The sequence below is a fragment of the Takifugu rubripes genome, chromosome 16 (assembly GCF_901000725.2).
Source record: "Takifugu rubripes chromosome 16, fTakRub1.2, whole genome shotgun sequence".
Classification (NCBI taxonomy): domain Eukaryota; kingdom Metazoa; phylum Chordata; class Actinopteri; order Tetraodontiformes; family Tetraodontidae; genus Takifugu; species Takifugu rubripes.
The window spans coordinates 8,110,840-8,125,872 of NC_042300.1; the positions used below are offsets into that span (position 1 = coordinate 8,110,840).

The window sequence follows — 15,033 nt, forward strand, 5'->3', positions numbered from 1 at the left end:
AAATGAGTTTCCACCTGGGCGTTGGAAGACCTTGAGCAGTTGCTGTACTATAGTAACAAATGAATAATAACATGATTACAAACTCTGGAATCAATGTTGGAGTTTATTGGAACACCGTGACAGATTTTATTCACCTTGCTGCTAAAAAAAAACGGATTTCACAGAATGAATCAGGTCAATACAATCATGATAAAAGACACTTTCCCATTAAAATGACACTTTTGCAATTTGGCACCTACGGTTAAGTTCCATGTGTCTAAAATGAACCATGGGGGGGGGGGGGGGGGGGGGGGGCGGGGGGTGGTATCAGTCCACAACAAGATCAAGCAGAATCACCAGAAACACTGAGAACATTTATGTGTACAGTTCAGGCTACCAGAGAGAGTAAAGCTCTTAAAAACCGCTGGCATCGATTTACATTTAGAGACTTTGAAATCAAAACACACCGACAGTGACGAACAAAAGGGATATGTTTGTTTTAGCACTTTCTCTCTCTGAACTCTGCCAACAGCAGCGGTTTTGATCACGTCTGAACTAAATCCGCTGAGATGATCGGAACGCTGTACCTACAACACAAGGCCTCAGACGAGGAAGAAATCATGTAAACACTCCCCATTTTACCCCATAATTTCCCCTAAACATCATGTAAACAATGATAAATGTTAGTCCATTTAAACTTTGTTCTATACATCTTAGATTACATTTGATCTACATGATTACAGTGATATTGATGATAAAGATATGTAAATGTTCAGAATGTTTGTTTGTTTTTGTATTTTTACACGTAGATAATATAAAAAAGTGACAATGTAATAATTTGTATGTTTATTTTGTGCAAAATGCTTTAGTAAACTATAATTTGGCATTTATGAGAAAAAAATTGGCTTAAACAAAAAAAAAAAAAAAAAAGACTTACGGAGCTCGGCGCCGATAAAAAGAAAACATTTAAGGTCATGCTTCCACTCCAACATTCACCTCCACCTGTAATACTGTGCAAAATGATGGATTCAGCAAGAGCAAGCAGCTCGGACGAATCCACCGCCAGTCAAGTTCTGCAAGATTCTAGGTCACACCGGCTGGCGCCGACCGGCGTCTGGATCAGCAACATCAACCCACCAGGCTGAAAAGGAAACATTAAGGCATCACAATGTCTGCTAAGGCAGCATGATGACTGGGATTAAAAGAGGAAAAAGACGCGCTGGTATCTTGGCTCGACTCGTATGACACGCCGACGACCCCAATAATATAAAAAACTTGAGATTTTGGTATCAATGTGTTTCAAGGTGGTTTTGAGATTTCCCTGGAGCCATCGGAGAACTATATCCATGTCCAGTTTATGCTCTTATCACTAGTGCCAGGTCAGGTAGGAGGGCTCACCTGCAGCCACCGCCCGAAACGCAACTTACACAACAGATTCGCTTACTTTAACTCCAGGAATGCAACTGAATTAGAAAACATCTTAAAGAAACCGCCATGAAACATGCAAGAACAAGAAAAGAATCTGCGCTAGTTGATTTTTAGAAGCTTAATGAAGGTCAGCTACACACTAGCTAATAGAAGATGAGATCACACCCGTGACTTCAGAGGAATGTCTATAAAACCTCATATGAGTGTTCAATTCAACCACAACCTATTGGGGCAAATGGGGCCCAAAACTGTCCACGACTATGTAGCCGCCCTTACTACACATTAAAATGGGCTTTAAAAGAGTACAGAGATTAAATAAGAGCTTAAGGCAGCGATTTCTCCAGGAAGAAGCTACAATCTTGCAGAATCAGAAGCCACTGCGTCGTCCTGTCCCATCGCCTCGGCTCAGCTGAGCTGGTTCGGTTGTTTTTTGTCGCCACGAGTCACAGACAGTCGCCCTTTACAGGTCGTCGTCCCCGATTCCCTCGAAAGCGTAGTTGCCGTGAAAATCGTTCCCACTGATGTCGTTGGCAGAGTTGGAGGCGCTGATCCCCAGGAGAGACATGGAGCTCAGCTTGGTCTGGATGGAACAGACAGATTACTCAATCCTGATTTCCAGGAGCAGCATTTCCAGGAGCACAAAAACATACCGAGAGTTTGACGATTTGTTCACGGTTGGTGTTGGGAGAGTCCTGCAACCACAGACAGTAGTCAAATTAACCCAGATTATACAGTCTGGCTGCAGCATTAAACCACGTAAAAGCTAGAAGGAAAGGGATTGGTCATTTGGAGGTAAACTTTTCAAGGGCGCACTTCCATTTCTCACCAGTAGAGGGGGGGATTTCACAGCTTGCTGACCGTCTGCTCGGTAGATGGAGCCGTTGTGTCGCTTCCTCAGCATCTGTTTAACGATGGAAGAGGAAAACAGGGAGAAATAATTAGCTGTAGGACAAAAGTCAAATATTTAAACCACAACAATTAATGATGTTACAAATAAAAATAATAGGAGACCTTTTTAATGCTGCCGCCTGATTTCTTCACCATTAGCTCATCCACCATTGACTGAAGGCAGATGCTCATCATGATAGCCTGAAATCACATCAGACATCAGTCTAACCTGGAATTCTCAACCTATTTCTCCCCCCCCCCCCGATGTTGCCTTCTTACCTGTTGACTGGTGATGGTGACCCACTGAAGACGGTCTTTGCTCATCAGATACTCGAAAGCCAGCTCCAGTTTGACCTCACATTTGGATGAGCTGCAGGTGTTGGTGGTGCCGTTGGCTAAGGGGACTTGCTGGTGGGGGTCAAAGAGAAAAGCAGAACACTGAGTGTTTAGTCTTGCTGAAGATTTCAGATTCACAAGTGAAATGTATTAAGCAGAGCCTCCCCCCCACCCCCCCACCCTCCGTCGGCTACAGCATTAGCAATGACAGGCAGCCAAATCTGGAGACAAATACCATCGAGGGACTGATCTTTCAGTCCAATCTGAAATGCTTTCAGAGAATACGTGAGGTTCAGTCCAGCCCTCTGGAGATGAGCCCTCATTCCTCTTTAATGGAACCAAGAGTATTTCCTCTGGGCCAGAAACGAGCTGCAGCTCCGACGCCAGGCACACAATGAGGCAACAAAGAAGGCATGCACTCAAAAGCAAAACACACACGTAGTGCGCACTAACTGTTCTTCCTGCTACAACTGGAGATTTGAGATGGGGATGGGGGCTGCTGCACTGCACCAAACGAGAGGTTGGCTTTAGTTTGGTGGAGAGAAAAGAGCTCATTAGAAGGACTGACCTGAGAATTAACCACCCTGCTGGACGCTCTATAATCAAGGCAGCCAAGATGCATTTTAATTTCAGATGTGGTCATGTGACCGTCTCTATGTGCAAATGAACACTGGGAGCATCAGATGCTGCTGTGATGCAGATAATTAGTGTGCCGCTGCAATGCCAGTAGACCTTTAACTGTCAAACAGGTTTTTCCTCATCTAATTAGTTATTTCTGCTTATTCTGGCACATAAGTACGGTAGAGGTTTTCAGGCTCTAGAAATAAAATTAGATTCTTTTTTTCAATTGCGTTATGATGCAGCCACATTAAATGAGTTACTGCTGAAAATGTAATAGTTCAAAAAGGACCCAATTATGTTTTTGTCCCTCAAAGACAGACGTTCTATTGACTGATTAGCATCACGCTGAAAGTGTCAACAGGAGGCTCATGCATAAAACATATGACCCAATCATTCTTGGACCGTTGCTGCCTACAGAATTTTGTGGATGCCTCCTGATTGCCTGCAACAGACATTTTCCAGTCCAGGGAAAGCCCGCCGCTTGATGTGTGAGGCTGCTGGATCGATACAGCTCTGTCTGCTAACTGGATTGATGGCGATGCATGGTGTGGTCAGCACTTTCGGGCAAAACGGCGGTCTAAAGACATTCGTTAGCGCCGTGGTGGGAGAATAACGGTAGACAGGCAGAGCAACGGCGTTTGTTGGGTTAAAAGGCTCTGGGCTAATGCTGCCGCAGCTCTGATAGCATGGGGTGATCCCAGTGTAATTATTTCGGAGCATGCTTGAAGGTGAACTCGCTCATCTGCTTCACACACTTACAGACGACGTGACTCGCCAACACCTCATGCGGGTGACCTTGAAGCTCCCCTCCTTCATCTGCTCGTTGGGCAACTTGACGTGGAAGTTGAGCTCGTTGTTGCCGGCGCTGACGATCACCTGGCAACCCTTCTCAGGGAAGTCGGTGATGCAGGGGTCAAACTTGATGTAGCCGTAGTATTTCAGAGTCTGGCCAAGATGGATGAACTGTGACGAAAGACGAGAACATTTTGTTGAAAGAAAAGGTGCATCAGCCCTTTATCAACTGCCTCAAAGGCTATTATCTGCTCTGCACTGCACAGACAGAACTATCTAAAGAGATGCCCCTGCTGACTTCTTTCTTGGAGCCTTTCTCCTGCAGGGATTTCAGCTGCCTGTGCTGGTCTTTGTTGACGAGTATCCAGCCCCGCTCAATGTCTGACACCGTCTGATGAGGCAGAGAGCAAAGGTTCATCTTCACGCACGTACAAAGACAATCAAGCAGGTTTCTACTTTTCCTCTTACAGGTAGAGATTCATTTGAGTTTTATTCCAAATGTCTGCGAACTCTTACCTGAGCATACAGCAAACTCAGGCCCACTCTGTTGTCCATGACATCGCCGTCGTACGCCGTGTCCCAGTAGCTGTAAAAAAAGCAAACGTAACTCCTATATCCCAGTGTTAAGTACTAGTTTTTGCCCTCTTCCTAAAATCTTAGCTTTATTTTTTTCCTGCACATACAAAAAGATTGAATCTGAAGATGTGTGTGTGTGAGAGAGAGAAGCAGACAGAGAGGTGGGTGTTTTACATTAGTGTCATTTTTTTAATTATTGTTTTTTTTAATTAAAAGGAAAACATCGTTGGAAACACTGAAACCTCCAGCAACTATCACGACCGCTCCAGCTCCAGACACCAAAAAATGTCAGCATTGCTGCCACTTCACTGTCTCATTTCCCGTTTGCTTCAACTTTTATCCAAAAGCAGCTCGTGGATCCATTCTGACCTGATCCTTTCTGCAGATCTCATATACTGGGGGTCTGCCCCCCCCCCACCACCATGTATTCCTTCACTCCACAGTGAAACTAGGTCAGGAGAACTGAGACTTTCCTTCAGGCAGAAATAAAGTAAACATCCTGTGTACCTCAAGTTAGCATGAGGCGGGGTGACGCAAGAGCACACACGGGGAAACAGAAAAATGTGTCGTTACCGAAAGAAGCAGTCACCAACTGAGGCTGAACTTGCATCAGTGTTTTCTCTGAGCAGCCCACCCAGGGTGGCTGGTTTTATATTTTCGGGACCTGCAGCCCTTAATGGCACAGGCTCAGCTCCCTGCACATGGACACTCTGTTCCCCTTCATTAAAGAAGCTACAGTCAAACAGAAGTAACCTCAATGTTGAGAATCCATCAGGAAGTTTATTTTTCACAAGCTGTCAGGTCAACTCCACCTGAAGCCGTCTTGTACAACATTTAATGCAGGAAGTGCACAACTCCCTTTAAAAACCACTAACAGAAACTCCAGCTGAGCTCGACCTTGACTCCTGTCACCTAAAAAACCCTAACTTGGAACACAGCCGTCTTCTCTAAGGTGCCCTTTAGGCTTCATGGTTCGGTGCGTACCTTCCAACCACATCATTAAAACCACCAACATGTGGTGCCAGTGTTCCTAAAATTTAATTCCCACTTGCAACAATGTGGCCCTGTCAAACCGTTGATTTCCTTGGCGCGACTCTATCATAACTATGGTCACTGGACAAAATTGGCAGATGAATGAGTTCACTGTTGCCTGCATAAGGCTAACTGCTACATCAAAATCCAAATAAATAACCCTTGTGTTTCTCCAGGATGTGAAACAAGAAAGCATGAATAGTCAGACTGATAATACAGTTATGATCAGATATGACAAAAAGCATTGTAGGTGGGATGAGGAAAAAAAAAAAAAGCAAATTTGTGAGCAGTTGGTGAGTACCTTTTCCGTAGGACTATGTGAAAGTCAGAGCTCTGCAAGCTGCTGATGGATACATAAGGCAGCTCAAACTCCTGCAGCTTCCGCACGACTGAGAGAGAGAGAGAGAGAGAGAGAGAGAGACATAGAGAAAAAGGGAGAGAGGGGAAGATAGAGGGGGAAGGGGGGAGAGTGAGAGTCACGGTGACAGGGAGAGGGAAGAATGAGAGATGAAAACAGACAGACAGAAACAGAAGAGACAGGGAGAGGGGGAGAAGGAGGGGAGGAAGACAAAGAGAGAGAGAGAAGAGAGAGAGAGAGAGGGGAGAGAGAAGAGTAAGTAACCAGCACAGATCCAAGGACATTCGACTAATGTTGGTGACAACAACAATGGGAGTCCCTCCATCTGGACTGGTCCCAGCCGGCTAAAACTGTGTATGAATGTGTGTGTGTGTGTGTGTGTGTATGTGCGCACAATGAATAGTGAAAGAGAATGGTGTCCTCGAATGTGTGTGTTGTTATTATTCTGCAGCTGGGTCACTGCACCATTTCCCACAGAGAGTGAGAGAAATCTCTGGTGTTTGCTGAGGCCACTGCTGCTTATCAGCCATCAATAAGAGCTTAAAACCCTGGAAATCTGACAGAACACCATCAGCTCACCGCAAAATACTGTATATACAAATGAGTTAATACAAAGAGGACAGAAACATCTTATACAGGGTCTTTTATACTTTTAAATACTTCACAAAATCCCCTGAAGTGAATGTAAGCAACGTACATCCACCTGAGAAACTGAATTATTCTATCCCATATTAATACTCCCACTGATGCTGTTTGATCCCTGTCCCACTGAACCAGACGCTGTCTGGTGGTTGATCCATATTTTAAGAAGCATTTTTCTCTGCAGCACAATGGGCTGATTCACAATACCATGTAGATTTTCTGGGATATGAACGCACCAAAAACAGCCTCTAATAATGGGGTCTGTTTTAAAGCATTTGTCTCAAAAAACTCTGATAAAAGATGATTGTTTTTAACATTTTCTAAAGATGTAATTGACTGCTAGCACTGAAAATGAAATATGAGATGTTTCCACGGTGATGAGACTCACATGTTACGCCTCCGTCCACAGATTCACGGATGAGGAACAGACTGAAGTAGCCGATGAGGTCCTCTGGAAGGTCCAGGTTTGTTGCAACAGCCTGCACAAAAACACATTATCTGATCACAATTGTGATCTCTTTTAGTCCGCCCTTGTATTTTAGTCAAGGATTCCCAAGGTCGAGGAGGCGTGAACCATACACGGATGAAAAAATTTAGCCTAAAACTCCTGCTTTATTGCAATTCCGCAATCAGGAGACACTCATCCGTCGAACAGGATGAACGAGAATGGTGAAGGACCCAAAGCACAAAAACATCACTGCTTCCTTGTGAAAAAGGATTAATATTTGTTTGCCGCTTGTCAGACTAAAGCACACTCTCTCTGAAACACTTAAACACTGATTTACTGCAGAGAAAAAGCCTCTCGACTCTTCTTACATACGAGCATGGCTGCAGTGCCCTTTATTATTTTAGGCTAAATTTGTTGCCGTGCCGTCTGTTGGTTTGTGCTTTGATTAGACTGCAGGAATTTTAACAACCTGCTTTAATCTAAGTTGGAGGGAAACGGGTTTATATAAACAGATTTAACTTCATTTAATACCCAGTGGTGCCCTTTAAAACACGACCGCTCACAGGAGTCCACATCAATAGTGCTGAACTGACATAAAAACAACCTAAAGACGCCTGCCTGAGTCAATCAGGCCTAAATAATAAAACATCCAGCTGTAAACGTGTTTATATCACATCTATAAACCTACAGGTCGTCTGCGATTCTGTAGTTGCAGAAAAACATGTTTGTGCGCTCTTACGTCGAGGACGTCCTCGGTCTGATCTGAGGTCAAGATGTTGACGCTGATCTTCTGACCGTTGGAGAGGCAGATGTCGAGGGCGACGTCTTCTGTGGGAATCTGCTGCGTCTCCTGTGGGAAGGACACGGGGACAACACATAACAATCGTGGCTCTGTGCCCTGTTTTCATTTCTGTGGATCAACAATGAAATTGCAATAAAAACACGCAGAGCAGGGAGGAGGAGGAAGGGTTCTTTTCTCAGGGGCAAAACCTACTTTCACACAGGAGCAGCACTTACTGGGGACCTGAGGCACAGTCGACAGAGAAAGAATTTTCTTTATCTTGTTACCGGTTTTGAGAACTTTGATTTGGTACAAATTCAGGGACATTAAATCATCCTCAAGTCCTGTTTTGACTAGATGGCTATTAAAAATGACTCAGAGATTCAAGCTCATACAAGTCCTCTGCAAAATAACACGTCACTCTTAATCATTCAGCAAAAGCGATCACATTTGAAATTACTGAGAAAAAGAAAAGCAGACGCTCCAACATGAATGTTTTCTTTGATTTCTCTGCTTATGAAAACTAGCAGTCATGATGATGTTTAGCCATTTGCTATTTGTTGCCGTTGTAGATGAATAGAGGAAATATGTCCCATAATAGTATAAAACTATTGGTTTTAGCAGGAAAAACAAGAGAATCATTTGAGTTGCCAGCCTACATGTCCCACATGGTGAACTGTGCACAGACGTATCACATCCTGGTTATTTTTTGCCATCTTGGACATTGTTGAATCATTCTTGTTCTAATAAAGATCAATATAAAGCTGAAGGACCACAGTATTCAGTGAGTGTCTCTTCCTGCTTCTGTTCATTTCAAAAGAAAGAGCTGCAAAATCAAAGCTACAGCTATACAGTATTTCTATGAATAATCTCTGTGGGGATCTCCAAGATCACCCTCAACCTCTACAGGTGAACATGAGAGGACGATGGAAGGCGGTAACCCGTGGGAACACAAAGAGGAACAAACACAAAGACCCTCGCAGTAAGGCTCTGACAGCATCAAATCTGGGGTACGAATCACACGATTCTCGATGTTTCCTCAGCCCTGCGTGTCTTTCAGGATGACACCTGCGTGATGAATACATCCACACCTCCACAAGCTTGTAGGTTCCTTGGATAACTGAATTACTAACCTGCTGTGCCTTCCGCAAAAAGCTGTTGAACATCTCACTGGATCCCAGCAAAGGATCCTGGCGTACTGTAAAAAAAATAAAATAGGTTAAATCCAGCAGTCAAACCAGTATCATGAGTAAAATGTGCCAACAACATGGCTGTTCCAGCTTCTTCCCACTGTTGTAACCGTTCAGGGTGACTGACTTCTGTGTTTCAAGATATCTGTCAAGGCAGATTCATTTAACATAAACCAACCCACATACTTCACGAAGAATTCTCAGTGAGCTGTGAGCTATGACAAAACACCTGAGCTGCAGTTTATCCCCCAGGTCAAGAAAATCAACAGGAAGAAAACCTCCAGTTCTGCCTGTTTTTTAGGTTCTCAGTGACATGAGTGACATGAGTGACATGAACATGAGTGAGTGAGTGAGTGAGTGAGTGAGTGAGTGAGTGAGTGAGTGAGTGAGTGAGTGAGTGAGTGAGTGAGTGAGTGAGTGAGTGAGTGAGTGAGTGAGAGCGCTCGTGTCCTTTCACGAGTCCGCCCCGTCGACAGGCTGTCCAAGACTTCATATTACGCGACAGAACAGTCTGTGATTGCAGAAGTCCGTTTTCCATAACTATGCAGAAAGCCATGATGTAACCGGGTAAACTTGTGGCCAAGAACACCCTGTGTGTTTATGCTCGCCGACTATGAGCAAATACACACTCAAACAACGCTCTCTTGTTCTGCTGTAGCTGCCGGTGCTCCGGAGGATTAAAACAAACCCTCAGCACTGCTGCCAGTAACGCCTAATCGTGTCTTTGTGTGGAGAGTTGAGCATCAACCTCGGTTAAATTCAAATCGATACATTTTAAAGTTGCTTTCATCAAAATGATCAGTTATTTTAAGAAAATGCTATTTTATATGGCCCTACACTGATTGTTGTGGACGGTAACCTTTCCGGAACACCGTGGGAGCCCCGCATTTAAAGACAACATAAACCGTCAGTGAGGAGAACTCAAAACCTGACAAAAGCAACCGCAAGTGTAGCTGGGAATGCGATTCAGACATAACTGAGGTCAAAACGCAAACGGTGTTGACTGAAAAAGGCCGGTTCCACATGAAAAACATACCAGCCTGCATGTATTTCTCCAGCTGTTCCCGTCTCTGTTCCACCTCAGCAGGAGTCAATGTGAAGATCTTCTTCGGAGGGAATGCAGGCACCACGTTGCTGCCATATTCCTTCTTTATCTGTTGATAGGAAACACACGTAAAGGTCAGGCTGCAGCACAGACGGGCCAAACTTGTCATATATCTTATTCTGGCTCTGCTAAATCAAAGATAACAGAAAATAAAAAATAAAAAAATCGACTTTTATCACATTTCCGTAGGTAAAAACAAGTCGTCTCCCTTCTAACAGCTAAAGCCTTTCAGCACAGAGGAGCATTGGCTGAAATTAAAGAGTTGTGGGTTCATTTTTCTGAGAGGTACATTCATGAGATGAATCACAGGTTTATTTCAAGCACAGTTCTAATGGTTAGCCAGTGTACTTTCCACTCTTAACACACACGCTAGCACATCTGGAGCCCTCGACGGTCTAACCGTAACAAGTTTACTTGGTCTTCCAGTTTCTTGACTCATCTTTCCATTTTTTTTTTTGAGGTCAACTAGCTTTGAATCCACTGTACCCAGAAATACATGGAATTGTGGTCACATGATGTCACCGTGGGCCAAACTCATTCCATTTCACCCCGTTGGTTACTGCGTCCTGCTTCACATCATTCAGCCGATACATATCCCCTAATGTGGCTAAACAGCAAGCCTGACTTCCATCTTCATCATGGGGGTGACGCCAATGAGACAGCTTGAAGCTTCAGGGAAAAGCAAAGGCTGATCCAGGAGCAGCTGTGTGGCACATTTACTCCCATGCCCAAATCACATATGGCAGCATGAAGATAGGCTGCTTAAATTACCAGAACTGATGTCACCTCAACACATGCTCGTTTGGTATTTTCAGCCCATGGCAGTCAGATCTGGTGACTCATACGAATGAGTTCTTATAGTTTGTTTTTTTTATTGTTTTCACTGTCAATTTAAACCAACGCTTAAATGAGAAAACACCTTATGAGCTAATAACCGAGAGCAATTTGTGCCTCTGTGATAACTGGAGTGCTTTGGGGTCAATGACTGCAGCATGCTCAGCCCTACGGAGTTTATCTCTTATTGAGGCTTCCGTGTGCTCGACTTGTACACTGTTGCCTGGCAACAGCAACTGTCAGAGAGGAAATCACACACGTGAAGACAGAGGTAGCAAAGTTTAAGCCTTGCTGCTTCTTTAACAATATGTTGATACATGGGACTGGACAGTTTACTGCACATGGAGGTAGATTAGACACTATAACGAAGAAAAGAACCTAACTCTAAAACTGTAGCACTTTCCCAAGTAAAAGCTCCTTTTAATTACACCATTGGAGGAAAATGACATCCGTGTCACTTAATTACAGTCCTGACATCTAGCTAAGCTTCACTGAGGCAGACTGAAAAAGTCCTCAGACTGAGCAACGCGCAGGCAACATTTCATCCTCAGATTAAGTTCTTTTCTCCAGCAGGTGAAGTGAAAGAAAAGCCAAGAACATTCTTTCCGCGTCACCCTCCCCCTCCCAAATCCTCCACAGCGCTGGATATTTACATGCAAATGCTTGAACTATTTGAGGACAAAAAGCTGAGCGCACGAATCCGCCGTGATTGAGAACCTCGGGAGGCTGGCACATCGGCTGCGTTGCGCGTAGATGAAGAAAGGTCGTGCTGGCTGAATGTCCTGGCATTTAAGCAGCTTTGGGCGCCGTGCGTGTGTGTGTGTTTCTGCTCCAGAGCTCCATCAGCGTTTGAAGACTAACCTGTTCATGGAGGCTGAGAAGCTGACTGTATCGTACCCGACAGTGCAGCACGCCGTTGACGTGGATGTTGTAGGCCTGCAACAGAAAGTGGAAATCAACACTGCGGCACTGCCAGTGAGCCAGTATAAACAAAGTAAAGCAACAGCTCCGGTACCAGAACACGGCTTTTATGACTTCTATGTGTCTTTGTATGTGTTATCGGTAAAGACAGAATGTGCTGCATGGGTTCCAATGCAACTTTCCTTTCCGCAGAAGGTGGAATTTTCAATTATTTCCCTGAGCCTTCCTCTCAGAGGAGGCATTACTCCTCATTTCTCTGCAGAAGGCGCAGCAGGCTGGCTGGTGTCAGCCAAACACACACCGACAGATGTCAGTGAGGAGTGATAAAAGTTAAACAGATCATGTGCTTGTTTCATGCCAGCAAAGTGGACTTTCTGGAGAAAAGGGAAGAAAAGGAACTGAAGTGAAAGATGTACATCCTTCCAGTCATTAAACAGGAAGGAAGCATGAGTCTGAAAGACTCGGGTCTGGCAGATAACACCTAAATTACCATCTTCTGTGAGCTAAAGAATTCTTTCCGGCTGATTGGATTGACAGTAGCTCCAAAATCTCTTTTCAAAAACTAAAAAAAGAACACAACAAAAACCGTCAATTTAGCCGGTCAGGACATTCAGCAAAGTGTGATTTCAAATACAGATTGATTTTTTTCCTCGCACGGGATTGCACCACATGAAAAAGAAAACTGCAGCTCTTGTTTTTTTTTTGTTTTGTTTTTTTAAAGATTATGCAAACTCTGCAAATTACATGACCCTCCTAGTTCCAAGGTACATATAGCCAATCACTGAGCATTACGATCAAGCACAGCCACTTCCTGCGGGACAGTAACAGGAAGGTCGCCGTGACAGTCACAGGACTGCCAGCTGAGAGGTGGAAAAGTTTAAAAGTTTCCACTGGAGCAGACAGAGAGACAGAGTTCCGGCAGGTGAAAAAGAGCCAGAGAAGTCAGCATCCTATTGATTTTCAGCAGAGAGCGCATGGCCATCTGTGAGAAGGGGAATTTAACTACAAGACAAAGAGAACTGTGTGTTTCAGGCAGCAGCAATGCGGAGCACAATGACATCTCCACATGATGAAAAAAAACACCGTTTTTTTGGTCATTTTCTAAGCAAACGGTGTCACTTATTTACTCAGAAGTGCCAGAGCAATGTGACGTGAAAAACATGTGAACTGCACAGGACATAAAAGTCTGGGATAAATACAAGACCAAGCATGTTCTCCATAATCCCATCACATTTACAACCATCTAAGTTTATTTGTTGTCCTCTTTGCTTATATTGTGCAATAACTATACAGACATAAGCATAAAGCCACATGGTTCCCTAGCAACCGTCTATGTTCACCATTAGGTCTATTTCACATGTGTTTTCAGACACTTTTTGACCAGCGTTGTTGAATGATTCATCAAGAACCCAGAGGGAAGGAGAAAACAGCTAATTGGTGTTGACAGTGAAATATCGTAAACACAACTGTCTCCCACACTGACTAAAAATGGTGGCTGTGATTTTTTTTTTTTTTTTTTTTTTACAGCCACATGTAGTGACTTTCCCAAATGTGCCATGTCAACACAAAATACCGTATTTTTTTTTTAGACGTAACCACGAAGGGAAATAAGCAAGATGGAGCTGAGATGTACAGTAATGGCAAAGTCTAGTTCTATTTTCTATGCTAAACTAAACAACAAGGTGATACCTTGGTGGCAAATGTGAGAAGGAATTTAGGGGCGAAGTGAAACCTCTAAAACAAAAGGAACTCTGTTGCACCTGAGGTGGGTGCAAGCTCTCTTGGTGGCAATGACAAGGTGGTGCCAAATATAATGTAAATCTGGTTTTCAACCTAAATTCAGCCCATGTGGTGGAAGATAAATCTGTACAACAACTAGCACCTATCTAGCCTGCATCCCCACGAAAAGCAGCATGATAAGGAAGAAAGTGTGAAGTAGAGTTGCTGAGTACCGTGCAAAAAGGTCTCTGGCAGCATTTAGTTGCTGGTACCATCATATCAAACAATAAACTCATAAACCCCTGCAGCACCGAACATTAACCCGACTCACTCAGGTTAGGTCACCGTACTCACCACATAGGTTGATCCGTTTTCCCCCGAGCAAACCTCCGTTTCGGGTATGGAGAAATGCATTTTAGCTGGCCACAGCCCAACAACGTTCACTATGGAGCAGAAGGCACCGGTTCCTCCTTTATTTGGAAAAAAAAAAAAGTCCCCGGTGACAGTCGGGTTGACCAAGACAGGAGGCGGCTCAAGAACGGGTTACCCGCTGGTTGGCACGTCCGAGAGGAGCTGTGGCAGCCTGGAGCGAACTACTGACGACTTTTATACCTAGCTAACAACTCATGTACAATCTAGCGTCCCCGTAAAACTTCTCCCACGTCAGTGTCAAACTTTTCTCACTGCCGTCCCCGCAGCAGCCATGTTGCAAGTGTTAAGTAATTACTCATTCACTATTGGTGTCAAAATGTATTTTATGCCCACTTTAAAAGAAAAACCCTGCAGCTCGCCACCGTTTACTGTTACATTAGCGTCTCAAGCAATCCGGTTAGCCATATTAATGATCGTAACCGCATTAAGTTTGCGGGTTAAAGATGCAGTTTGTCCCTGCAAAAACAGCAGCGCAGAGGTCTTAGCAAACCTTTCGAAATTTCAGCAGAGACAGCTGCATTAATTATTTTGTTTGGGTATTTCCCCTCCTCTCGCTTACGTTTGATTAAGAAGAATACAGACGACGACTGAGGAAGACCTTGATAAAATATGACTTTAAAAAAAAATTGGGAGAAATTCTAAGGTCCAAAACCTGTCTTGTGTTCTGCGCGTCTGATAATCCTAAAAGAAGCATTGCAACAACCCATCTGGACTATACCATATCGTTTTACAGCCGGGGGTGGAGCATTATTCGGGAATGTAATAAAGATAATTTTTACCATCAATTCCGGGACTTTCTTAAAGCATTATAATATATACATAAAATATATAAATGGGAATACTCTCTAAATCATATTATATTACTAAATATGCCTCATAAAATAATCTGACATAAAATACCCACTTTATTTGGTACACCCCAGAGTGACAGTGACTGCGCAGTCAAAATTT

At 43.8% G+C, this 15,033-nt stretch overlaps 1 protein-coding gene across 1 annotated transcript; it reads right to left on the reverse strand.

Moving 5' to 3' along the window:
* Positions 1-85: 85 nt before the first annotated feature.
* On the reverse strand, positions 86-14,770 carry snx17 (sorting nexin 17). The gene is made up of 15 exons (XM_003971663.3): positions 14,005-14,770; positions 11,872-11,946; positions 10,108-10,225; positions 9,015-9,079; positions 7,840-7,950; positions 7,041-7,131; positions 5,954-6,041; positions 4,561-4,630; positions 4,343-4,435; positions 4,012-4,215; positions 2,575-2,703; positions 2,419-2,496; positions 2,234-2,308; positions 2,058-2,099; positions 86-1,987 (listed from the first exon to the last, which is right to left on the reverse strand). Exons 1-15 carry the CDS (start codon positions 14,062-14,064, stop codon positions 1,868-1,870), a joined length of 1,419 nt encoding a protein of 472 aa, XP_003971712.1. The 5' UTR covers positions 14,065-14,770; the 3' UTR covers positions 86-1,867.
* Between the last annotated feature and the right edge of the window lie 263 nt (positions 14,771-15,033).

What these genes read in the sequence shown, in the direction of transcription:
- snx17 (XM_003971663.3), bottom strand. Translation starts at nt 14,064, where the DNA reads ATGCATTTCTCCATACCCGAAACGGAGGTTTGCTCGGGGGAAAACGGA. An exon ending in AAAACGGATCAACCTATGTG is followed by an intron (nt 11,947 to 14,004) that starts GTGAGTACGGTG and finishes TTTCTGTTGCAG; the next exon opens with GCCTACAACATCCACGTCAA. An exon ending in TGAAATCCCCCCCTCTACTG is followed by an intron (nt 2,100 to 2,233) that starts GTGAGAAATGGA and finishes CTGTGGTTGCAG; the next exon opens with GACTCTCCCAACACCAACCG.